General features: G+C 48.4%; 1 protein-coding gene across 3 annotated transcripts in view; it reads right to left on the reverse strand.

Annotated features, from left to right (window-relative positions):
- Positions 1-2376: 2376 nt before the first annotated feature.
- Positions 2377-25064, reverse strand: part of DHRS7B (dehydrogenase/reductase 7B) — a 57642-nt gene continuing 34954 nt past the window's right edge. For 2 of the 3 annotated variants that reach the window (XM_058559485.1, XM_058559486.1), the window contains exons 2-7: positions 21373-21551; positions 15821-15930; positions 8521-8737; positions 7866-7958; positions 4247-4399; positions 2377-2586 (exon numbers count right to left, since the gene is read on the reverse strand). In XM_058559485.1, coding sequence (XP_058415468.1) covers positions 2381-2586; positions 4247-4399; positions 7866-7958; positions 8521-8737; positions 15821-15930; positions 21373-21551 — 958 coding nt within the window. In that variant the 3' untranslated portion in view covers positions 2377-2380. Of the gene's footprint in view, positions 2587-4246; positions 4400-7865; positions 7959-8520; positions 8738-15820; positions 15931-21372; positions 21552-25064 lie in introns of those variants that run through there. The other variant, XM_058559483.1, reaches the window with a different exon arrangement.

The following is a 25064-nucleotide window of genomic DNA, read 5'->3' on the forward strand; positions in this document are numbered from 1 at the left end:
GCTGAGAGAGATGGGAAGACAGACCTTTTAGGGCAGAAAAGAGAAACTGGAACAGCAGCAGCACCACCCTGGTGGCAGGTGTTCATCCTCAAACACTGGTTTCAATTCCAAGAGGGAAATGCCACGGCCGGGTCCTGGCCCAGCTCCCCTCTTCGGGATGCTCGCGTACAGCATGGGTGGGGCGCCTGCCCTCAGGAAGGTGCTGCGTCTGCGTTCAAGTCACACCAACTCTCGCAGGCTCCACAAGCCCAGCTTTACCCAGTGCTCTCTCCAGGGACGGCTCCTAACCCCAGGGGCCCCCGAGATGGCTCGAGGTGCAACGTGGCCGTTGAACACTGGATGGTTGGCCCGTTGAGTCCTCTTCCTAGCCTCCGAGGTCAAGAAGAGCATCTGTGTGGTGTGAGCACCTTTAATGCCTCTCTGAGATTGCCAGCCTCCTCAGGAGCAGACAGCCGGATCTAGCTAGACTTTAATGGTTCTGTTTGTTATTTTCTATTTATACAGAATATAAAGCTTCTCAAGTAAGTTTTAGAAAGTGAGTTGAGTTTTTTAAAATGTTAGGTAAATAAACCTCCAGTGGTCGTCGGATATGGCTCAAGTGTCGTATCTAGGTTGAGACCCTTCGTGTCTGCTCTGAGCTGTGTACCAGCCAACACATGGGCGTCAGGGCTCAGTGGGCTCCCAGCCACTGTCATATGTCATAAAACCAACAGCCTCAACAAGAGTGATGCCGTCTTTTGAGAAGGACGGGGTACGCAGCTGCTCGACCTGCCTTCCTCAGAGGGCAGCGGATCGCGTCCGGCTCCAGCTGCGGGCCATCTTATTTAATGGAGAGGAACGGGCAGCACCTGGACGCGGCCCTTTTGAGGGTGCCAGTCAACAAGCGTCCAAGGAGAGGCGTTCGCTCGTTCCCACTTAGAGGGATAGTTCCCCATCACAGCCTCTTACTGAGGACCCATTACATGCTTGGCAATTTCATTCGGCCTCAGACTTGGGCCAGGCTTTGGCGCAGCTGCTGCTGCCGCCTTGGGTCCAGCTCTCCCCTGGCCCTCTCAGCTCTGATGTGAACACTAACGAGATCTTGTCTCCCACGTCAGGGGGAGGCAGACGGTTTATGTGGAAAAGGAAAAGCCACCTACACTGCCCGTGTCCACATTTCAACCACAGCTCCTGGAATGTCCAGGCTGTGCTGGGAGCTGGGGAAGGTCACCAGATCTAATCACCCACTCCTTGTCCCCTACTCCCAGGTAACTCAAGAGCCTCGCACACCCTAACCACAGGCTGGCATGGGCCATTTGTATTTCAGGGGCAGCTGTTTAAAATAAAAGCTGCATAGGGCCAGAGTCAGGACATAAGTGTAAAATGCCCGGATCCTATGTGAGGGGATTTTTATTCCGATTCGGAGGAGCCTATACAATGGACCCACTATTTCCACCATCAGCTTCAGTCCTAGGAAAAGTTTCGTCCTAAACTTCAGGTATGAAGTTGATTTACTCAGTGAACCTCAACCATGCATTTTTAACAAATCAGACAGGTGGAGGCATGCGTCCTTTCTGGCTCTGCTCCAACAGTCACAGCTAACAAATGGACTGCTCCCCTGGGGCCCAGCCACTGCTTTAGCATCCCTCCCCACCTGACTGGGTTTCTGGGTCTTATTTTCTGGAGGACATAGGGGACCATGTGGGATTTCCCTCTCCCTTTTGGCTGCTGTCTCCTTAGTCAGTTCATCTTCTACTTGGAGTGCTGCCTGGTCCTACAGGGGCTTCGAGTGGAAGCCGACAGGGAAACTGGGGAATTCCTTTTAGGTACTAAAGCCGGTGTCACCTGGGATATGTCAAATGACCGATCACATATTAGCCCACTGTGGTGGTGGTGTGCTGAATGAGACATTGTAGGACCCTGGAAATGGATATGAGTAATGACCCTTTCACACTATGGCCTGCTCCCTTGGGTACTGAAGGTGGACCCTGCCTTCACGAGGTAAGTGGTCTTGGATAGTCAAATATGAGAACACCGGATCAAGCGATGTCAGGTGTCTTCTGATTTCAAGACTGAAACATGTTCTAGGAGCTGGCGGAGGCTGGAATTCCAAGGAAGTGTGGTTCTCCCAGTCCTTGAAGACTACAACTTACTGTTCCATTCCTTTATTTCATATTCTTAAGAGTTAAAATCCAGCTCCATATAAATTCCTTAAGGGTTACCACTCACCCCCAGGGAGAAGCCTGTTGCCTTTTTTGGTTCCCATCCTCTGCCAACAGGGTCCTAGCCAGGGACCTGCAGAAGCATAGCTCCCTCTTTCCCACCCGAGAGACCAATGTCCAGGGAAGTCTCAGCAGACAGGGCCATCCCTGTAGAGCAGCCACCAGCAGGCGCTGCGGCTCTAGGAGTTCTTCGATTTTCGCTCCTTTCTGGCCCGGGAGGCCATGAGGCTGAAGAAGAGCCCCGGAGCCAGAGTTCGCAGATAAACGGCCAAGGACGGCAACAGGTCGGCCAGGATCACATCTTTCTTCTTCTTCCCCACGGCAGCCAGAACATCTCGGGCCACCTCCACAGGGCTTCGGCCCTGGGCCGTGGTCTCATCCATAACTAAAACAAAACAAAAACACCACATGAACTTGTAAGCAGAAGTCCCCCTCTCAAGTGGAGCTGACGTGGACCGCGTGGGGTCGGCTTGCTAGCTCTGCCGCTTGGAAGCTCTTCCCACGGTCGGTCAGGAAGCAGGGGCACACCCCATCCCTGACTCTTCTGTGCGCCAAGCAACCGAGGAGCCATTCTGCGGTCCCACGTGTGAGTGGGGGTTGGGGAGATGCGGGTGGGACGTGGGCTCAAGGTCGCCGGGGCCCCAGGCAGTGCTCAGAACTGCTACTCTATGACGAAGGACGAAGGCCAGCCCAGATGGGGTCTCCAAGAGTGAGCCCCTCACACCACAGCTGAGGAGGAGCTTCCTGACCTGGGGAAGTTCTACCTACTGGAGCAACCGACGACTAAGCATGCTGCACCATCACATCTGTCTTGGGTGGCTGGGCCCGGGAGAAGACTCCCCCGGCCCGTGTGCACTATGAGCTCCCTGAAGTGAAGGTGAAGGGTCGGGAGCAGCCGTCCCGAGTCAGCTGGACGGGAAACAGGAAGCACGCCTTGGTCGTCTGAGGTGTCAGAGGCGGCCGCGCGGATGGAGGGGTGTCAGGCTGGTTCTCAGCGACTGCCACTCCTCCTTCCCTAGTAATCTGACAACTGTGCTGACAAGGCGGGACCAGGCGGCAGGCACCGAGAAGAGGGAGAGGCCATAGCCATCTGAAACCACTCGCAAGTCATCCAGACTGCCTGGATCCTCACCACATCTGTGCTCATCGTGTTTTTGTTAACACAAATAGGTTTCTGATTGTTGCTTCTTTTTAAATGCCACAGAAGGAATTTTTAAAAAGATTCTTCTAGGTATAAATAGGTATGAACCTCTCTGGCTCTGTGTCCCTGTATGGTTTCTGTTGACTTGCCAAGTGAGAGAGCAGCTGCCACCTAGGGCACAGGCAGCCCTGGTTCAGGTCTGGCTGGGGTGGGGTGTAGGAATATGGTGAACGCCACAGCACAGGCCCAAGAGATGACATCCAGGGAGGCAGGACATGCCAGGACAGTACTCAAGGGGTGGGTAGGCCCCGTGCTTCAAGCGGCAGAGCCACGTGTGGATCAATTGACCTGGGAGGCAGAAGCCAACTGGTCCTTGCTTGGCCTGAGCCTGCGTGCTGGGGCCAGGCTGTTTGGCCCACTAGTGGTGACTGCAGCTCAGCTCAGCATTGTCTTTGGCTGAGCAAAATGGAGATTCTGAGACTGGTGCACCAGCCTCACCCCAGGGGACAGTTCAGTCATTTCTCCAGCACACTGAGTGAGCTCTGGGGTCAAGCAACCCACACTTCCCATGAGGGTATTTCACTTTAACTTCCCTTTAATTTCCCGAGAAGTGGTCAGCTGGAAGTCTGGTGGCATATCAGCTTGGAGACTTTCTTTCCAGCCCTCAAAGTCCCGGGCTACAGGGGCCCTGTTCCAATAGCTGCAGTGGTGATGCTCAGGCTAAGGATGGTTCATGGTAAACGAAGATTATTCAACCGTATATATAACCAACACCCATACATCAAGTTTTTCAGTTGTAAAAATTATATTCCAAATGAAAATGACCAAAGAATTATCAGGTAAGAGCCATGTGTCTCACTGTGGCCAACAGCTTTCCAGAGAAGAAAGAGAAGCGGGGCCTCACCTCCGTATTTGGAGCCGTCAGCAGTGATGGCGTTGACAGAGAGGCTGGTGTGGATGTAGCCGGGGCTGATCACAGTCACCTCAACCTCGTACTGCTCCACCTCTGCACGCAGACAGTCAAAGAAGGCTTGGGTTGCGTGTTTGGAGGCCGCGTCTGCAAAGGTTGGTGGCCAGAGAGGCAGGTGACTGAGCTGGTGTGGCGCCTGGCCTGGGACAAGCCTACACACTCACCCTCATTCATTCTCTCTCTTTTATTTAAAAAACTGATGTTATAATCTAAGATGACAGTATTATAACAATCTTCGTTTTCTGATTTAGAGAAGTGCATTGTCTCCTTGTTCTTAGGAAACACTCTCAAGTAATTAGGAGGGAAGGAGCATCATGTCTCCAACTTCCTTTCAAATGGTTCAGGAAAATATTATAAATTTCATATACATATAAATGCGCATATATACACACATATACATACACACACCGAGAATATGACAAAGCAAATGCAGTAAAATCTTAACAACTGGGGAATCCGCATGAAGGCGACATGGGAGTTCTTTGTACCGTTCCTACAACTCTTAAGTCTGAAATTATTCCATGTTAAAAGTTAAAAAGAAAACAAGAAACTTAATGCTTAATGGGTAAAAATTCAGATGGTACAGAAGGATATAAGTAAAACAGTGAAAGGCCTCCTTCTGCCTTCCAATTCCATTCTCCAGAGGTAAGCAAAGTTAACGGTCTCTCAGGATTTTTTTATATATCCTATGTACATACGTGTGATCTTACACATAAGCAATATTTTGTTACAGAAATGAGCTCATGTTCGTATTATTCCTGCAAGTGGAGTTCTTCACCTGGTGGCACAGCCTGGAAAGTCTCCGTGCCGCACGGCCAGGCAGCCCTGCCATGCCCCTCCATGGGTCACCAGACGACAGAAGTGGCCCATCAGTGGCCTTCATGGCTGTCTCCAGGCTTTATCACTGCAACTGTGCTACGGCGAGCATCCCCGCGTGCACGGGAGTGTGTGTGTCAACTCTGTGCCTGCCTTTCCTGTGTGTTTCGTTTGACAAACTCCCGTGACATGGCTTTTCGTGTGGAAGAGCCATCGAGCTTGCTCCACCAGCGAGAACGGAGCCACCTCTGCTCCTCAGCGACGGCTCCACCACACGGTTAACGGCGCTCTGAAGGGGACAGTGACCCTACAACGGCATTCTTGGGAAGCATGGCATTTCCACTGAAAATCAGTTTCCTCCAATTCAGAGTTCTAAATGTTTTAGCCTTAGGAAAAGGGCATCTATCCGCCAAAAAAACAGGAACGCAGAAAGCAAGGAAGTGCCGCAGCCGGTCACACGGGAAGTGGAACAACACCTGGGCTCTCTGCGGCCTCCTGCGGCTAGCTCCTTTGGTTGGTGCCAAGTTGCCAGGCGCTGGGGTGAGCAGTTTGTGGGTAGGTGGGTGGAGAGAACTGCTCCTATCAGCCGTGATTCCAGGGGTGCAGCCCAGGCCCAAGGACTGAGAAGAGGGAGTCATCCTGGGGGTCCCCAGAACAGAGGGCTGCACCTGACAACTGGGCCCCAGAGCTCTCAGCCTGTAGGTCCTCAGCCGGGCGGTGCTGACCTAAACCCTCAGCACCACTGTCAACAGAACTCAGCCCCTCCTCTCGCGAGACACATGCTAACCACGGCCCCTGGATCACCTCACGACAACGTGTGAGAGACATGAAGCTGCTCTCCCATCTTACAGAGGAGACTGCTGCTCATCGGGGCAACCCGCATGCCCAGGAGGCACCACCACATTCCGTCTGGTCATTACAAAGCGCCAGACCAACCACATGTGACCTACTGCAGTCAAAGCCCAAATAGAGAACAAAATTCAGTGAGATTAAGTCAAAGTCAAGTTTGGAAATAATTTAGTACAAAGAATACTGTATATCCTTTACCCCAATTTATCTACTATGAACATTTTACCTCATTTGCTTTGTCATTTGTGATTCTTTTTTTTTTTTAAAGATTTTATTTATTTATTCCCCCCAAAGCCCCAGTAGATAGTTGTATGTCAGAGCTGCACATTCTTCTAGTTGCTGTATGTGGGACGCAGCCTCAGCATGGCCAGAGAAGCGGTGTGTCGGTGCGCGCCCGGGATCCGAACCCGGGCCGCCAGCACCAGAGCGCAGGCACTTAACCGCTAAGCCACGGGGCCGGCCCTCATTTGTGATTCTATAGATATTTATTCCTGAACCATTCGAGCAGCCTTAGATGGCTGTCCTGTGCTGCTGGAGTTGAAACAGAACACCACACACAGAGAATACAAATATGCATGCAGCACGTCACAATTTACAGAGGACTTTTCATCTCCAGTTGTCTCATTTCATCTTCAAAAGAGCTTTGTGAAGCATATATGACGACTGTAAGTCTCATTTTATAAGTAAGGAAAGGGAGGGCCAGACAAGTTAATAGCTTGCCCAAGGACATGCAGCTAGAGCCAAAAGGTACAGCCGGGGTCCCATCTTGAGAGAAACAGCGTTTGTTACATTTCCAGCCCAGAGAGCTGGCTACACCATCACCCAGCTGGATGTGAGTTACTGTGCTTTCAGTGTCCTGCTTCTCTGACAAGTCTACACCACCAGGAGGTGGTGAGACAGACGAGGCTGTTCCAAGTCAGCATTCTCTTTCCGAAGTAGGGCAAAGAGAGTAGTTGCTAGGACGGTTTGTGAAATTACCTTTAAAATCTTTTAACAAAACTAGATCCTGTTTGCTTGCTGGTGCAACATGATGGCAGACAGACGAATGAAATGATATCTGAAAATGTTGGCGTAGCCACCTGCACACATGGAGGTGAGGGTGTGAATTGGGAGTCATTTGACAGTTTTAATTTTTCGGTCCTATCTAATATTCCCACTTTTTGGAATTTACCTTACTGAAACCCTCTGGTGAGTGCCAGAGATATAAATATTTAAGGATGTTCTATGTAGCACATCATTGTTAATGATCAAAGACTGAAGGGAAAAAAATCAACTGTCCAGGAAAATGGCTAAATAAATTATGTCACTTCCATTCAATGAACTATTATATATATCCACTTAAAAGGATTAGGTAAATCCATATACGCTGATGTAGAAGGACAGACTGTCAAGTGGAATAAGCAAGCCACAAAACAGTCTGCATGACATGATCTCGTTTTTGTACATTTGATCACATGTAGAAAAAAGTTTAGAGGCGTATGCCACAGTGATGAGTGACTGTCTGTGGGACAACACATGCAAGGCAGCTCTGCCTGCACTGCCCCCACACCTCACTCGCAGCTCGCAGCGCTCACAGGTGAACTCAATCTTCCAGTGGCCCTCCAAGGCTGGGAGGGCACTGTCTCGATTATGCAGATGAGAACTGGGGTACAGAGGTGGGTCACCTCTCTGTAGGTGGGACACTTGCAGAAGGTCACATACGGGGGTAGAGTGGAGCTGGGATGTGAATCCAGGCATTCTGCTCAGGAGAACACATTCTGATGAAGTTCCTTCACATTCTGTATTGAGTATTTCTCTAGTGTCTGAATTCTGGATTGTAAACGTGTTATTTTTATAATCAGGAAAAAACAGAGAGAAGAACATCTAGGAGTGAGAAGGAAGTACTCACATGCTGACCGAAAAGGAATGCTGATCTTGCCCTGGATGCTGCTGATGGCGACGACGTGGCCCTGTCGCCTCTTGATCATGGAGGGCAGGAGTGCTGAGGAAAGGAGGCAGAGGTTGGAGAAGAGCCCTTTCCTTCAGGGCACCACGCCCAATGCTGAGAGGCGGTGGCCTCACTGATGAGATGGAGTCAGAGCAAGGGAGGCGAATGGTGAAGCCCCTCAGGGGGAGGCCTCCTGGCCCAGCATGCCAATGGGCCGGGAAGAGGGGTGGGGAGGGAGGCAGACAGAAGCCTACCCACCACCCACGGTCAGCTCAGTTCCCTTCTCCTAGGGAGAGCCTCTCCCCTGGAGTGAAATCCATGGCTGGACGTAAAAGTATCCCCACTTGTAGGGGTTTGCAAACACCCTGAAAAGGAAATGGAGGCAATGCTGTAGAAATGAAGCTGTTGCTAAGGAGAACACCTTGACTGAGGCTATAAAGCAGATAAAATGCAAACAGAGCCTGGAAAAGGCAAACCCCCAAGTGTAATGACAACACCTGTCCCAGGAGAAAACAGGACGGGGACAGGCAACGAACGTTTGCTAGAAAGGAACCAGGTGAAGTAAAAAAATGCCAACGTATCAGTACTCTTTTTTCTTTTAATCCAAGACTGTTACCTTTCGTTAGAGCAACTGGGCCAAAGTAGTTTGTCTCCATGACTCTCTTGTCTACGTCCGCGGTGGTGTCCACGATGGCACCGCGGTAGCTGATCCCGGCATTGTTGATGAGCACATCCACATAGCCAAAGCACTGCAGGATCTCGGCTGTTGCTGCAACTATGGCCCCAGGTTCTGCGAGGTCGAAGGTCACCGTGTAAGGCTTGTGTGTCTGCACCTGGTCAGATACAACAGAAACCAAATGCACCTTCAGAGTGACAGGCCACATAAGCCACGTGTCTCCACTCTTCAAAGTCTGGGGAGTGGTCCCCTGGTCGTGAAATGACAGGGGCTGCAGCACCTCTCTTCTGAAGAGACGTGGCCTGGAGGATTCCACCCCTGGGGCTCACACCTGGCCTGGGCAGCTTGTCTACTGAACTGAAAATGACTACCAGAGGCAGACGGTAATTGCACAGGGCAGCGATCACGCCTGGTATAGACTACTGTAGCAGGTCACCATAGGAGCCATTAATCACAGCGCCACTGCTGCCCTGTGCCAGCAGTACTGTACGTTGTCATTACGTTCAACAGTGCCCCTGCTGAGAGGTGCTATCCTTCTCAGGTTAAGTCATTTCAATTAATGTACCATGAAACATTTTTTATATATCCTCTATGTGCCAGACCCTGGGGATGTGGCAGAAAGCAAGACAGACATGGTTCCTGTCCTGAAGCATACAGTCTAGTGGGGAGCAGAGATGAATTCTATAATTGTAAAGAATGCCATGAAGAAGTATAAGAGGCTAGAGAAATGAATAACTGAGCATCCAACTTAGAGGGCTTCCCAATGGAAGTGAGTTTAACAAGAGATCAAAAAGATAAAGGGGTTGTGAAATCAGAGATGCGGGCAGAGGAGGAAGTGCCAGGAATCCATCTCTCCACCTGGACAATTGTCCTGGCAGAAACCCTGTGATGTGACTATTTTGGACTCTGGAGTCTATGTGAATGTTTGCAGCTTTCAGGGGATTGCTTGGCTGGCAAATTATAGATAATTTTGGTCAATTTCAGCCGTTGGCTCAGAGGTGACTCTCCATCCCCATGCATCCAGCCCTGTGGCAGGCAGCTGTAGGAAAGGCACCCCACATTTCTGGTACAGCTTGAGGGAGCCCAGGCAGGCAATAAGACCTTGTCTTCCAAACATCAGGGACTGTTCTGATGGTGGACTGCAGCTCTAATCACTGGGGTGCAGCATGGAGGCAGGTTGTCACTGTTTTCACCACCACTGGCTGAAGTGGCTTCCAGTAGATTTAAAGGAGTTGCATCTGTTGCTCTAGTTTTCAATAAATACACCCCCAGAAAATATACTTGAGGAAGCCCAGATGATAGACTTACTACACAAAGACTTTAAAACAACTGTCTTAAAGATGCTCAAAGTGCTAAAGGAAGACATGGACAAAGGCAGGAAACTGATGTATAAACAAAATGAGACTATCAATAAAAAAAAAGAAATTATAAAAAAAAATTTGGAGCTCAAAAGTACAATAACTGAACTGAAAAATACACTAGCAGGGTTCAAAAGCAGATTTTAGCAAGTAGAAGAGAGAATCAGTGAACTTGAAGAGAAGACAACTGAAATGATCAAATCTGAAGATAAAAAGAAGAAATTTTAGAAAACTGAACAGAGCCTAAGGGATCTGTGGGACACCCTCAAGTGAACCGATATACACACTGTGGGAATCTGAGAAGGAGAAGAGAGAGAGAAAGGGCTAGAAAGAATGTTTGAAGAAATAACTGACAAAATCCGAAATTTAATGAAAAACATGAATCTACACATCCAATAAGCTCAATACCAAGTAGGATAAACTCAGAGACACACAATAAGACACATTACAATCAAACTGTCAAAAGACAGAGAATCCTGAAAACAGCAACAGAGAAGCTACTCCTCACATAAAAGAGATCCTCAATGAGACTATCAGCCGATTTCTCATCAGAAACCTTGGAGGTCAGAAAACAGTGGGCTGATACATCAAAGTGCTGAAAGAAAAACTGTGCACCAAGAATTCTGTATCTGGCACAACTATGCTTCAAAAATGAGGGAGAATTTAAGATTCCCAGATCAACAAAAGCTGAGGGGTTTTGTTACCACCAGACCTGCCCTGCAAGAAATGCTAAAGGGAGTCCTTCAGGTTTGAAATGAAAGGAAGCTAGACAGTGTAATTTAAAGCCATATGAAGAACTAACGATCTCCAGTCAAGTAAATACAAGGGCAATTATAAAAGCTAGTATTATTGTAATTTTGGTTTGTAGCTCTACTTTTTATTTTCTACATAATTTAAAAGACAAATGCATTTAAAAACTATTAATGGGGCCAGCCCCAGTGGCACGGTGGTTAAGTTCGCGTGCTCCGCTTCGGCAGCCCGGGGTTCGCAGGTTCGGATCCCAGGTGCAGACCTAGGCACCGCTCATCAACCCATGCTGTGGCAGACGTCCCACATAAAATAGAGGAAGATGGGCACAGGTGTTAGTTCAGTGCCAGCTTCCACAGCAAAAAGTGGAGGACTGGCAATAGATGTTAGCTCAGGGCTAATCTTCCTCACACACACACACACACAAAAAACCTATTATTAATCTATGTTACTGGGCAAGCAATGTATAAAGATGTAACCTATGATGTGAACAGGAGAAAGGGGAGAGGACAGAGCTATATAGGAGTAAAGTTTTTGTATGCTATTGAAGTTAAGTTGGTATAAATTCAAATTAGATTGTTATAACTTTAGGATATTCAATGTAATCCCCACAGCAACCACAAAGAAAACAGCTGTAGAATATACACGTAAGGAAATGAGAAGCGAATCAAAGCATTTCAGTACAAAAAAATCAACTAAACACAAAAGAAGACAGTAATGCAGGAAATGAGGGACAAAAAAGCTATAAAACATAGAGAAAACAAATAGCAAAATGGCAAAAGTAAGTCCCTCCTTAATAGTAATTGCTTTAAATGTAAGTACTTTAAACTCTCTAATCAAAACACAGATTGGCAGAATGGATCTAAAAAAAAGGAAAAAGATCCAACTATATGCTGCCTTTAAGAGACTCACTTTAGATATAAGGACACAAATACATTGAAAGTAAAGGATGAAAAAAGATATTCCATGGAAATAACCAAAAGAGAGTGAGGGTGGCTATACTAATATCAGAAAAAATAGTCTTTAAATCAAAAAAGGTTACAAGAGACAAAGAAGGACATTATATAATAATAAAAGGTACATTACAGCAAGAAGATATAACAATTATAAACACTTATGTACCTAATAACAGACCCTCAAAATATAAAGCAAAAATCAACAGAATTGAAGGGAGAAATAGTTCTACAATAATATTTGGATATTTTAATACTCCACTTTTAATAATGGACAGAACAACCAGACAGAAGAGCAATAAGGAAATACATGATTTGAACAACAATATGAACCAACTGGTCCTAAGAGATGTATATAGAACATTGCACCCAACAACAGCACCATACATATTCTTCTCAAGCACACATGGGACATTCTCTATGTAGGCCACAAAACAAGTCTCAATAGATTTAAAAAGAAAGATATCATATCAAGTATCTTCTCCAACCGCAATGTGATGAAGCCAGAAATCAATAACAGAAGGTAAACTGGAAAATAAATGGAAATTAAATGAAACACTCTTGAACAACCACTAACTCAAAAAAGAAATCACAAGGGAAATGAGAAGATACACAGACACAAATGAAAATGAAAACACAACATACCAAAACTTAACGGAGTGCAGTGAAAGCAGTGCTGAGAGGGCAATTTATAACTGTCAATGCCTATATTAAAAAAGAAGAAAGACCTCAAATCAATAATGTAACTTCACACCTTAGGGAACTAGAAAAGAGCAAACTAAACCCAAAGCTAGCAGTGTAAGGAAATAATAGATTAGAGAGAACAGAAACAAAATAGAGAATAGAAAAACAATAAAGAAAATCAATGAAACCAAAAGTTGGTTCTTCAAAAAGATCAACAAAATTGAGAAACCATTAGCTAGACTGACCAAAAAAAAGAGAAAAGATGCAAATAACTAAAATTAGAAATGAAAGTGGGACCTCACATAGATAAAAAAGATTATACTATGAATAAGATTATACTATGAATAACTGTATGCCAACAAATTAAATAACCTAGAAGAAATGAACAAATTCTTTGAAACACACAAATTACCTAAACTGACTCAAGAAGCAATAGAAAATTTCAGCAGACATGTAACAGGTCAAAAGATTGAATCAGTAACCTAAAACCTCCTGACAAAGAAAATGTCTTAGACCAGATGGCTTCACTGGTGAATTTTACCAAACTTTAAAAAAGAATTAACACCAATACTTCTTATACTCTTCCAAACAGTTGAAGAGAGAACACTTCCTAATTCATTCTGTGAGGCCAGCATTACTCTGATATCAAGGCCAGATAAAGACATCACAAGAAAATTACCGACCAATATCCTTTATGAGTACAGATGCTAAAATCCTCAACAAAATACTAGCAAATCAAATTCAACATTATATTAAAAGGTTTATTTACCATGACCAAGTGGGATTTATCCTAAGAATGCAAGGGTGGTTCAACATAAGAAAATCAATCGATATAATACATCATATTGATAGAACAAAGGAAAAAAAGCACACGATCATCTTGATGCAGAAAAGAGATCTGACAAAATTCAACACCCTTTCATGATAAAAACTCAGAAAACTAAGAATGGAGGGGAAATTCCTCAACATGGTTAAGGGTGTTTATGAAAAACCTGCAGCTCCCATCATGTTCAATGGTGTCGGACTCAAAGTGCTCCCCCTATGATCAAGAACAAGACAAGGATGCCTGCTTTCACTATAGCTATTCAACACAGCACTGGAAACTCGGATCAGAGCATTAGACAAGAAAAAGAAATAAAAGGCACCCAAATTGGAAAGGAACAAATAAAACTACCTCTATTCACAGATAACATGATTCCATACATAAAAATCCCAAGGAGTCCACAGACAGCTATTAGAGCTCGTCAATCAATTCAGCAGAGCTGCAGGGTACAAGATCAACATGCAAAACTCAGCTGTGTTTCTATACACCAGCAATGAATAATCTGAAAATAAAATTAGGAAAGCAAATCCATTTACAATGACAGCTAAAAAAATTAAATATTTAGGAATAAATCTAACTAAAGAGGTGAAAGATTTGTACACTGAAGACTATAAAACACTGCTAGAAATTAAAGAAAGCCTAAATACATGGAAAGACATCTGATGTTCATGGATTGGAAGACTTAACATTGTTAAGATGTCTATACTATCCAAAGTGATCTACGAATTCAGTGCAATCCCTATCAAAATCCCAATGGCATTTTTGACAGAAATAGAAAAAAAAAAAAAAATCCTAAAACTCATATGGGATTTCAATGGCTATTCAGGAATAGCCAAAACAATCTTGAAGACTAAGAACAAAGTTGGAGGACTCACACTTCTCAACTTGGAAACTTACTACAAAGCTACATTAATTAAAACAATATGGTATGTCATAAGGACAGTATGGTATGACACAGTGACATAAGGACATACAGACCAGTGGAATAGAACAGAGAACCCAGAAATAAACCCTCAAATATATGATAAATTCATTTATGACAAGGGTGCCAAGACCACCCGAGGGGAAAGGACAGTGTTTTCAACAGCTGGTACTGGGGAAACCGGACATCCACATGCGAAAGAATGGAGCTGGACCCTCACCTGACACCAGATACAAAAATTAACTGAAGTGCAGCAAAGAGCTAAGCATAAGACTTAAAACTGTAGAACGCTTAGAATAAAAAATTGGGGAAAATCTTTATAACACTGGATTTGGCAACTACCTCATGGATATGACACCAAAAGCACAGGCAATAAAAGAAAAAATAGACAAGTTGGGTTTCATCAAAATTAAAAACTTATGTACATCAAACGGTACCATCAAGAAAGTGAAAGGACAATCTACCGAATGGGAGAAAATATTTACAAATCATTTATCTGATAAGGGAGTAATATTGAGAATATATTGAGAACTCCTGAACTCAGCAACAAGAGCAAAAACAAACAACCTGACTAAAAAATGGGCAGCAGACTTGAATAGACATTGCTCAAAGAAGATATACAAATGGTCAATAAGCACATGAAAAGATGCTCCACATCACTTGTAATTCGGGAAATGCAAATCAAAACCACAACGAGATACCACATCATACTTCCTAGGATGGGTATAACTGGAAAAAAAAGAAACAGAAAAATAACACGTGTTGGTGCGGATGTGGAGAAGCTGGAGCCCTTGTGCGCGGCTCGTGGGAACATAAGTGGCATAGCTGCTGAGGAAAAGTCTGGCAGTTTCTCAAAAGGTTGAACATAAAACTACCCTGTGACTCAGCAATTCCACTCCTAGGTATATATCCAAAAAAACTGAAAGCAGGGACTCAAACAGATATTTGTACACTAATGTCTGGAGCAGCATGATTCACAATAGCAAAAACATGGAAACAACCCTCGTGTCCATCAGCAAATGAATGGATAGACAAATATAATCTCCATATAATGAGATATCATTCTGCCATAAAAAGGAATGAAATTTTGATACATGCTACAATATGGATCGACCTTGATTACGCTCAGTGAAGCAGCCAGACACAGAAGGACAAAGATTGTATTTTTTCACTTACATGAGATATCTAGAACAGGCAAATTCATAGAGAGAGAAAGTAGAATAAAGGTTTCCAGGGGCTGGGGAGAGGGAGGAAGAATGAATTATTATTTAATGGGTACAGAATTTTTGTTGGGGACGATGAAAAGGTTTTGGGTATAGATAATGGTGATAATTACACACATTGTGAGTGTATTTAATGCCACTGAGTTGTACACTTATAAATGGTTAAAATGATAAATATTATGTGTATTTTTCCACAATTAAAATTTTAAAAGTCATCTCCAACCTGCCCTCCCAAAAGAGATGAGCAGGTATTATCCAGGTAAAGGGGGAGGGGGAGCATTCACAGAAGGAACTTCTTAAACTCACAGTGCTAGTAAGTGGTGGAGTGGGGATTTGAACCGTACGACAGTTCCTCCTCCTCAGGCCATGGAGCCCAGTTTGCAGTGGAGACCTGCTGCCTTCCCTGGTCAAGTGTGACTGTGTGGACACCCTGCACGTCCAGCAGCCCAGGAGTGGGTGGCTGTCTCCTCAGATGCCTACAGAGGATGGACTGCACCCCTTCCCCACAGAAAACACACCCCTGGGCTCACCTTGGTGGCCTGAGAAGCAGCCAGTTCTTTGGTGAGCTCTTCCAGGGCCTCCCTGTTCCGGCCACAGAGCACCAGCTTAGCGCCCGCAGCGTAGAAGACTTTGGCGCATTCTAAGGGGAAAGGAAAGAACCTTGACGGCCGAGGAAATTCAATGCCTTTCTTCCCCAGTGCAGTTCAGTTCAAGTTTACCCAATGTTTCCGAATGTGTACTTGTTCCTTCACGCACTCAACACATATGCAGTAGAGCCTGCCGTGGACCAGGCATGGAGCTAGGAGTTAGGGGCCAATGATAAACCAGCTCTGTTGCTGCCCTTAGTAAAGAGCTCACGTTCAGTGGTGTGACAGACGTCACAGGCAAGAGGAAGCCAGGGACCAGCAGACCGCTTTATTAGGTACTATGCTCAGAACTGTCCATAATGATCTTTAGCTCTGAACAACCCTGGGAGCATTATCCCCATTATCACAACTGAGGAAGCTCACGGAGGTCAAGCAATGTGCCCGGTGACCAGGCAGGGCCAGCTACTGTGCTGCTGTGGTCTGCCGCGGCCTGCGTTCCAGCACAACCAGGCTGCTTCCCAAGTCACGAGAACACCACAGGCACGTATCTACCGGGGGTACTGACGTGGTTCTGCAGTAACACAGCGGGCACAGGGCCCTGCTGAGAATCGGTGAAGAGGCCTGAAGGCTGTTTGCCCGGAGAGAGCTCGAGACAGAGGGAGCACAGTACGCAAAGCAGCTGAGGGCTGTGTGCAGATGCAGCCGGGGCGGAAAGCGGAGAGTAGCAGCCTGGCTGGGCTGGGATAGGACACAGCTGTGGTGTCAAGACTTGAAGCACGCTGAGTGCCTGCAACAGCTAAGGATTATTAAGCGTGGCTGCATTTCAAAAGAGTCCCTCCTGCTGAGTGGGAAGGAAGGGGACCAGAGATCAGGCTCTGCTGAGCCCAGTACCGCATTCCAGGTGACCAGTGACGAGGATGTCGACTAAGACCACAGCAGGGTAGACTCCAAAACTAATCGGGCACCTCTGTTCTTTCGGTAGTGAGAAGAGAGACTCAACTCACCCTGGGCTAAGCAAAAAGAGGATTTATCAGCAGGATTCTGGGATAGCTTAGGAATTAAGAGCAGAAGCGGGATGGCCAGGACTTGGGAGGGACAGGAGTGGTGGCTGCCCAGGGCCCCTGGCAGCAGGAACCAGCCTCTCTCAGTGCTGGCGCGTCCCTTCTCCACTTCATCCCCTCGCCTGACTTCTCCACAAGATGGAAACAGGGCCAGGGGCAGCCTTCGGCTCACATCAACACAACTCCTCTGCCAGACAGGAGAGGGGCCTCTCACTTGTCTCCTGCAAGCTCTGGTGTCAAAATCCCAGGGAGGGACTATGACCAGCCGTGGTGGGGGCAGCATCACTAGGACCACCCCAGCAAGGGTCCCACACAAATTCCCTGAGGCCATGCGGAGGGGCAGGGAGGGAGACCACCAGAACCGAGGAGCTAACTGGTAGGGGGAGAGGGAAGAAGCAGAGGGTGAGGTCCTCTTGCTTCTTGCTTGCCCTGCCTGCAAACATGTCCTAACTAAATGTTCAGTGCCCTGAAAACTTACAGCTTATGAAGGGCAGGACAGCCCAGTGGTCAAGGAAATAGACTTGAGCTGGACTTCCAACACTTACTGGTTCTGTGATCTGCAGTAAGTTACAACCTCTGTCTCTCACTTTCCTCTTCTGTAAAATGCAGATAAAAATGGCACTGGGATTGAATGAGTACAGTAGATACAAAGCACTACAGAAAAGAGGACTACAGAAGTGTTGTTTTTGTATTTCTAAGCTGCCTTTTTCAAATGTTCTAAAACCTGACCGTGGGTGAGAATTGAAATGCGAGAGGTTCAAGTATTGCCCGCCCTCAGCCGAGGTCTAGTCTCCCTCGAGGGCCCACAAGCAGGTCTGCGCAGACCCGGCGGTCCCTTGCTAACCTTGGGTCCCAGACCAGATCTCAGAGGCCCAGACAATCAAGTGGTGTCTTAGTCCCCACTTGGCTCACAGAGGGACAGGCCTGCCCTGGGAGCCACGCAGCGAGGGGTCGAGGGATCAAGGCTGTCACTTCCTCACCAGGAGGGGAGGAGGCTGTAGGGTCCAGGCAGGGTGTACTGGTCTGACAGCCCTTCCCCCACAAAAGTGTCAAAATTGCTTAAAGCTGGAAGGGTTCAAAACAGGAGGGGAGAAGAAATCCCAGCGTCCTTCAGGAAAAGAGAGAGAACGTTCTTCGATGTCTGGATTGTCTCAGGGTGCAAAGCCCTCTCCTTTTACTCTGCAGCTCCTCCTTCAGCTTCTTTTCCTGCCATCCCCAGGCCAGCACCTCCCTGCACGTCCCCAGGTGGAGCTTTCTGGACAGAGGTGCTAAGTAGACTAAATCCATACATTTTCAGGTGTGCTGTATCCCCTTCTTTGGAGATCTGGTTGGTTTGTTCACTGCCTCATTCCAGCAAAGAACGCAAACCCAGACAGAACTGCAGCCCCTCCTCTGCCTGTCTCTGGATGGTCTGGTCAGGGGCACAGCCTCCACCACACCTGCCCTGCTGTCCTTCTCAGCAGAGCAGCAAAGTCCTCACGGGGGGCCAGGGCAGGGGCGGGGGCTGCACTCAAACCCAGACGCCCGCATGCCCGAGGCTGGACCTGCTCACTCGGTTTACTAAATTGTGCCCAGAGACTAGGAATCTCCAGCCCTGCTGGCCTCCTCATCCCATTTCATCCTGTGCTGACCAACAAAATGGACGTTTTGTGAGGTACCACCAAAGGGTACAAACACGCAGAACCACAGGTGGGAGGAGGCTGGTGTCTAAACAGCTTCTGGAAAATGGTCACCTACACTCTGCTTCAACTTTGCTTCCTAGCAGAGCCAAAAAAGGAGGAAATTAAAAGTCTGTGTAGGGAGTGACAGAATGAAAACAACAGATTGGAAGGATTCCATTTTCCTTTCTTGAAAAAGCTGATACAGGGAGGCAGATGGGTCAAGGGAAAAAGGAAGACAGTCCCAACTACCATTTATCCAGGGCTGCCAGACGGTTCTCCTCTGCTGCCGGACCACTGGCTTGTTCATCAAGATCATGTTCACGGCCTCAGGGCTTAGGCTGGCTAAAGTGGGCATCCAGAACATTCTGCTCCTTTAATCTTGGTCCTACTGTTTTACAAGGATAAGCTCATGTAGCTTAAAGATACGAAATAAGGGGCCGGCCCGGTGGCGCAAGCGGTTAAGTGCGCGCGCTCCGCTGCGGCGGCCCGGGGTTCGCTGGTTCGGATCCCGGGCGCGCACCGACGCACTGCTTGGTAAGCCATGCTGTGGCGGCGTCCCATATAAAGTGGAGGAGGATGGGCACAGATGTTAGCCCAGGGCCGTCTTCCTCAGCAAAAAAAAAAAAGGAGGAGGATTGGCGGATGTTAGCTCAGGGCTGATCTCCTCACAAAAAAAAAAAAAAAAAAAAAGATACGAAATAAGAGACAAAACAGGAAAACTGCAGAAAGCTGTCTGCAGACTCGTCATGTCACCTAAAGCTTCAAAGCGGCTGACGCGGCGGGCAGAGCCCCGGGGGCAGCGGGGTCTCCTCCTCAGAGGCTAAGGAGCAGCACGCCCTTGGTGGTCACCAGCAGAGGGTGTTTGTACCCGAGATGCTGGTTAAGAATCTGTTCCTATTTTATCTGCCTGGAGGGGAAAGAAATATATGGAGTCCTGTTTCCCTAGGACGTTAAACGGGACAGAATATAAGCAGAGTGATTTGGAATTCAGAAAATGGCTCACATAATATACTATACATATACAGACAGGTTTTATTTTTTTTCAATTACATTTTCTATTCCCTTCACAATCTCGGTGTCCGGAAGAGCAAATGTGGAATGATGAAGAGGACAGTGTCCTTCTCAAACATCCATGTTTCAGAGCACCTGCAACTCACCTTCCCTCTCAGCCGACTCTCACATACTCTTCAAGGACTTTAGACAAGTGCTTCTCTCTGAGATGAAGAGAAGCAGCTGCTGACTATCCTATAAATAGTAGCTGAGTGAGGTCAGAGAACCAACTGTGGCAAAGGGCCTGGAGGCAGCTGTCTCCATGCAGGTCTGGATACCTAATGCCAGACCCAGGGTTTACCCCAGAGACCTCACCTAAACGTCACAGCGGTGTACAAATGAATGCACGCCACCCAGAGCCTGCCCAGGCTCCCCCTGGCCAACTGCAGACAAGGCCTCGCCCGCTCCTCGGTGCTCCCGTAACACCCAAGGGATTCCCCCTGCACAGCCCTGCCACTCCCAGCTCTGGGCCTGCCTGCAACGCCCACCCTGCTGGCCCACGCCCTCCTTTTCCCTGGCCATCTCCCCCTCAGGTGAGACAAGACTGTAGGTTCTGGAGTCAGGGAGACGGGTTTGAATCTTGGCTTCACATTTTCTGGCTAGAGGTCCTAAGACAAGTCATACTTTCTCTGAATCTTAGCTGTGAGGATTCAGTGAGACAAGCACAAGCCAGACAGAGAAATGTGCCTCCTCTAGCAGGCCTGCTGGGAACACCCAGGACTGAACTGGCAACACACTGAGCTAAGTCCCCGCCTCCCTTCCTCGGACCGTGAACTCCCTGAGGGAAGGGACCCTGTTTTTCACGTTTGTCCCAGCACTTGGCCCGCAGCCTTGCACGTGGGAGATGCTCCATCAGTGCTGGCTACGCTATCACCCACCGAAAGGTGCAGCATGGTGGATTTACCACAGCTCGGGGCGCCCTCAGCCCTCTGCGTGGAGCTGAGTGCGGATGATGGCCTGGGGTGGTGCGGGCCGCGTGCGGGTGCTGAGAAAGCGCGCGTGGCTGCTCGCGACATGCCTGCGCCTGCCCTGTGCCCTCCGCCAGAGTCAACACCGACGTGTGGAAGGGAAGGAGGACAGCTCTGCACTCACTTATGAGGGCTGGAGGGGACTGACGCCAGGCCCGTGTCCCAGCACACAACTCCTGGGACCTAGAAGCTCAGAGTATTCACCAAATTAGAACAGAAATAACTTGGAGAACCTGGTTAAGGAACAGCTGAGGCCTCACTCAGTCTGTCTCCAACCCTGCCAAGGCTGCGCCCAGGGCACAGCTAGAGGCACGGCCGAGAGAGGGAAAGGTGTGGAGCAGGTGACAGCAAGGCCGTAAACAGGGGAGGATGGCTGAATCCAGGAAAAGGCATGCTTTGTTTGGCCCTCACAGAGGTAAAAACATTTTTTAAATTAGTTGTCCATATGTGAAAATCGGGAGCCTTCACATAAAGACCCCTCTTTCCACAAGCAGCCGCAGCTGAGCACAGAGCCAGCGTGGGGGACACGCGTATCCCGTTTTCCAGTCCTCCTCACCAGCTTCTGCCCCCAACACTGACGCTGCAAGTCAGGGGCCATCTCTTACTGCACTAAAGATCTCGTTCTCTAACTGGACCAGGGACAGTGACACACTCTTGTTCCCAAGGTCCCTAGCCTGCTTCACTGATTCGCACCTGCTCTGGTGGTCCCTGGGCAACTTCCCTACCCATTGGACAGCACTGCCTCCAGGACCCACCTCGCCCCAGTCCTGAGGTGGCGCCTGTAATGACCACCACAGCGTTCCGCAGGTAGGCCTTCACGCGCATCTGCTGCAGCAGCTTGAAGAGGCTGAAGATCCCCACACAGCCCAACAACAGGGGCAGGATGGCCGTAGAGGTGATCCAGTCCATGACCCTCACCTTCAGCAGACTCTTCCTGGAAGAACCAAATGAATTAGAGACAAAATGGGAGAACTCAAGAGACTTGCCCACCCTCTCAGCCCTAGTCTGATACAGACCCCAGATCTCTCTTGTGCGGACTTCAGCTCTGAGCCCAGCAATGTTCTTTCCAGGCGCTGCACGTTATGCTGAATGTTCAGCATCGTGGAACTTGTTTTCTCTCACTCTGCACTGACACGAGCAGACAGCAAAGCCACAGACCTCACAATGCCTCTCAGAGGCGCAATGACCCCAGAACAAGCGGAGATGGTCATTCAGCTCAGGACTCAGGAACCCGGTGAGTGTTACCAAGGCACTGGCATATCAGTACTCACCAGATTCTCCTTCAGACACTGGTTTTGGGGAACTTAAGTAATACCCATTATCATTTTCAATCCCAGAGTATTTGTGCAACTAGAAACCTTTTTTAAAGAGAAAACCATACCAATCCTTATATTCCTCCGTGGGTAGATGGATGTTTCTGGGTGGGGCAACGCCTGGATGGTATCCAGGTATCCAGAGTACGCCTATAAGCGTACTCCTGTCCATAGGCCTCACGGACACCCAAAGGGAAGCTGGCAGACAGAGCTGCCCTTTGCCGCACACAGGCCCAGACTCTGGCTTTAGGCAGGTTGCCCTGCATGTGAGGAGTGTGTGCTCACCTCACATTCACGGTGAGCCACACCAGAAGATGAACCGGGAGGCCACATGAGGGTTTGTGCAACAGTGTGCAGTCAGTTCTGAGGAAACATATCCGCTTCCTCCCCCACTGCCCCTAATTTCCTTACCCCTCCAAGCCTCCCCCATTCTGCATCACTCCCCCATGCCTGTGCCCAGAGCAACAGCTAAGAGGGAACACAGGGTGAAAGGAGGGTCGAGGGCACCAGTGAGGAGCAACACCATGTGTGTCCCTTTGAACAAAATGCCCTACAGGCCACGTGACAAGTGGGCCAGAGTCTATTACACAAATATCCACCAACAGTGCACCCCCAGGACTATGACATTAGGAGCACAGTAACCCTCTTCAGGAAGGAAGAGGCTGGAAGCCAAGGGCAGAGTTCCTGCAAAGCAGCCTGAACTTTCAATTATTATCAGATTGAAAGTAAACACCTACTAAATATTGCATCTCTTCAACTGCACATACTGAAAAAAATACTTATTCCCTTTCCCAAGACAACATCAACTCGGGGCTAGCCCCGTGGCATAGCGGTTAAGTGCACGCGCTCCGCTGCTGGCAGCTCAGGTTCAGATCCTGGGCACGCGCCGACACACCGCTTGCCAGGCCATGCTGTGGCGGCGTACCATATAAAGTAGAGGAAGATGGGCAAGGATGTTAGCTCAGGGCCAGTCTTCCTCAGCAAAAAGAGGAGGACTGGCAGATGTTAGCTCAGGGCTGATCTGCCTCACAAAAGAAAAAAAAAAAAAAGACAACACCAACTCTGTAGACACCGTGAAGCCAGGAACCCGCTCAACTTCAGTACGGATCCACCTACATCCCGAGTTGCTTTGATCCTGAAGCTCAGGTTCAGGGTAGGCTGTCCCCATCGAAGCTAAATGGTTCCCCTGTAGAAGGGTTCTGCTCCGATTTGAACTGTCGACTAACTCAGTATTTAGTTCAATTTTTCACCTGCCTTTCCAAATACACCTAAATTCCTGTTCACCATACAAAACTGACAACACTCTTGGACAAACATCTGTAAAAATGACTGTTTCCCATCAACCTGCACTTAACCTACTTCTGAAAAATGCCCAGCTACTCTCTGCTAAGTGGATCCATTCCCTCTCACCCCACCTGGTGCCAAGCCTACACCTGGATGAACTGGCAATTAAAGTGGTTTCTCGGGCTGGCCCCGTGGCTTAGCAGTTAAGGGCACGCGCTCTGCTGCTGGCGGCCCAGGTTCGGATCCCGGGCGCACACCGACGCACTGCTTCTCCGGCCACACTGAGGCCGTGTCCCACATACAGCAACTAGAAGGATGTGCAGCTATGACATACAACTATCTACTGGGGCTTTGGGGGAAAAATAAATAAATAAATAAAATTATTAAAGCAGTTTCTCAAGTGCCAAGCTCTCTCCCCAGATACTACTGGCACCAACCCTCTCCCAACAGGAAGCTCAGGCAGGTGTTCTGGCCCCAGGCCAGGCCGAATCCTGAGGGGGGAATGCCAGGACCCAAGGATCCTTTGTCTAGCACCTGGGATACTCAAAAAGACTGAGAGCAGGCTCAGTGCCTCTGACATCCCGTGGGTCTGCGGGCGCTGCCTGGGGGCCTTCCCAGGGCCCAGCTCCTGAGGAACGGCAGGGTGTGCCAGTGTTTCTCGGGGCGGGAGGGGTGACTGCTAGGGGGCAGGAATGACTGCCAGTTTGATGGTGTAGCTTTACCAGAAAATTATAGCAACTGACAGAAAACACAGGCCCCAGGGTAATTATAGCCCAGAACTTTCAAGTAATAGACTTGGGGGGATTTCAACCAGCAGGATGGCTGTTTGGGAAGCCTCTTTCCCCACTGCAATCCCAGATCCTTATTCCAGGCAGGTCCCAAGGTGGGTCACCCTGCCGGGCCCAGAATCACCTGGGGCCCGGCCACTGCCCGGCAGGAATGACCAGGGGGTGGGGACGCTGCTCACCAAAGGAGAGCAGGGCTCGGCCCCGGGCTGCAGCCCAGAGCTCCATGAGGTCAGCTTGCGGAAACAACTCTGCACACTCCTCCACAGCCCCTGGAGACCAGAGGCCGCAGAATCTGCGCGTCTCAGACCTGCACCCTGGGGCTGGGCCAGAATTCCACTGAAGGCGTGGGGGCCAAGCACCGATATGCAGCCTGCTGCCTCTCAACATTCTGAGGTTTCAGAGACCACCTGGAAAACACAAACTAACTGCAGCAAGATGACCACAGTGCAGGGCCTACATAGGGGACCCTCGAGCCAGCTCGGCTGCGCTCCCAGCCCGGCCCTGCCCTTTGCCAGCCTGGGTAAGGGCCCTCACCACTTTGGGCCCCAGTATCCTCATCTGTAAGATGAGGGCATGTGAGTACCTACCTCCGGTTTGTTATGAGGTCAGAAGAATTAACACATGGAAATGTGTGCACAGCCCCTGGTGAGGTAAGTGCTCAGTAAATGCAGCTGCCATCAGCATCATCGTGACCCACAGCCAACTCAAAGCTCCTGGCCCAGGAATTAGTTTTACAGCCATCAGAGTCCCAAGGTTGTCTGAAAAAGTCCCTAGTTTATGAAAACTGGTTTCTTCCAAATAAAGGAAACTCATTAAACATATAGTTCACTGTAGTTTAATTTTTATATCTTCATAAACCCTTTAGTTTAATTAAATTAACAAAGAGGGGGAAAAACAGAAAACCATCCCCATTTTTGTCAGAAGTCAGGATCCCACATCCCAAGGTTTGTATCAGAAACTGTGGCTACCATAAGTCATCGAGGCCAACATGGCAGAGAGAGAGCAGACAAGTGCTGAAATGTCCCTTCGACCCTTTTTTCACACCCAGGGAGGAGCAGGATG

Source organism: Diceros bicornis, chromosome 18, assembly GCF_020826845.1.
Source record: "Diceros bicornis minor isolate mBicDic1 chromosome 18, mDicBic1.mat.cur, whole genome shotgun sequence".
Taxonomy (NCBI): domain Eukaryota; kingdom Metazoa; phylum Chordata; class Mammalia; order Perissodactyla; family Rhinocerotidae; genus Diceros; species Diceros bicornis.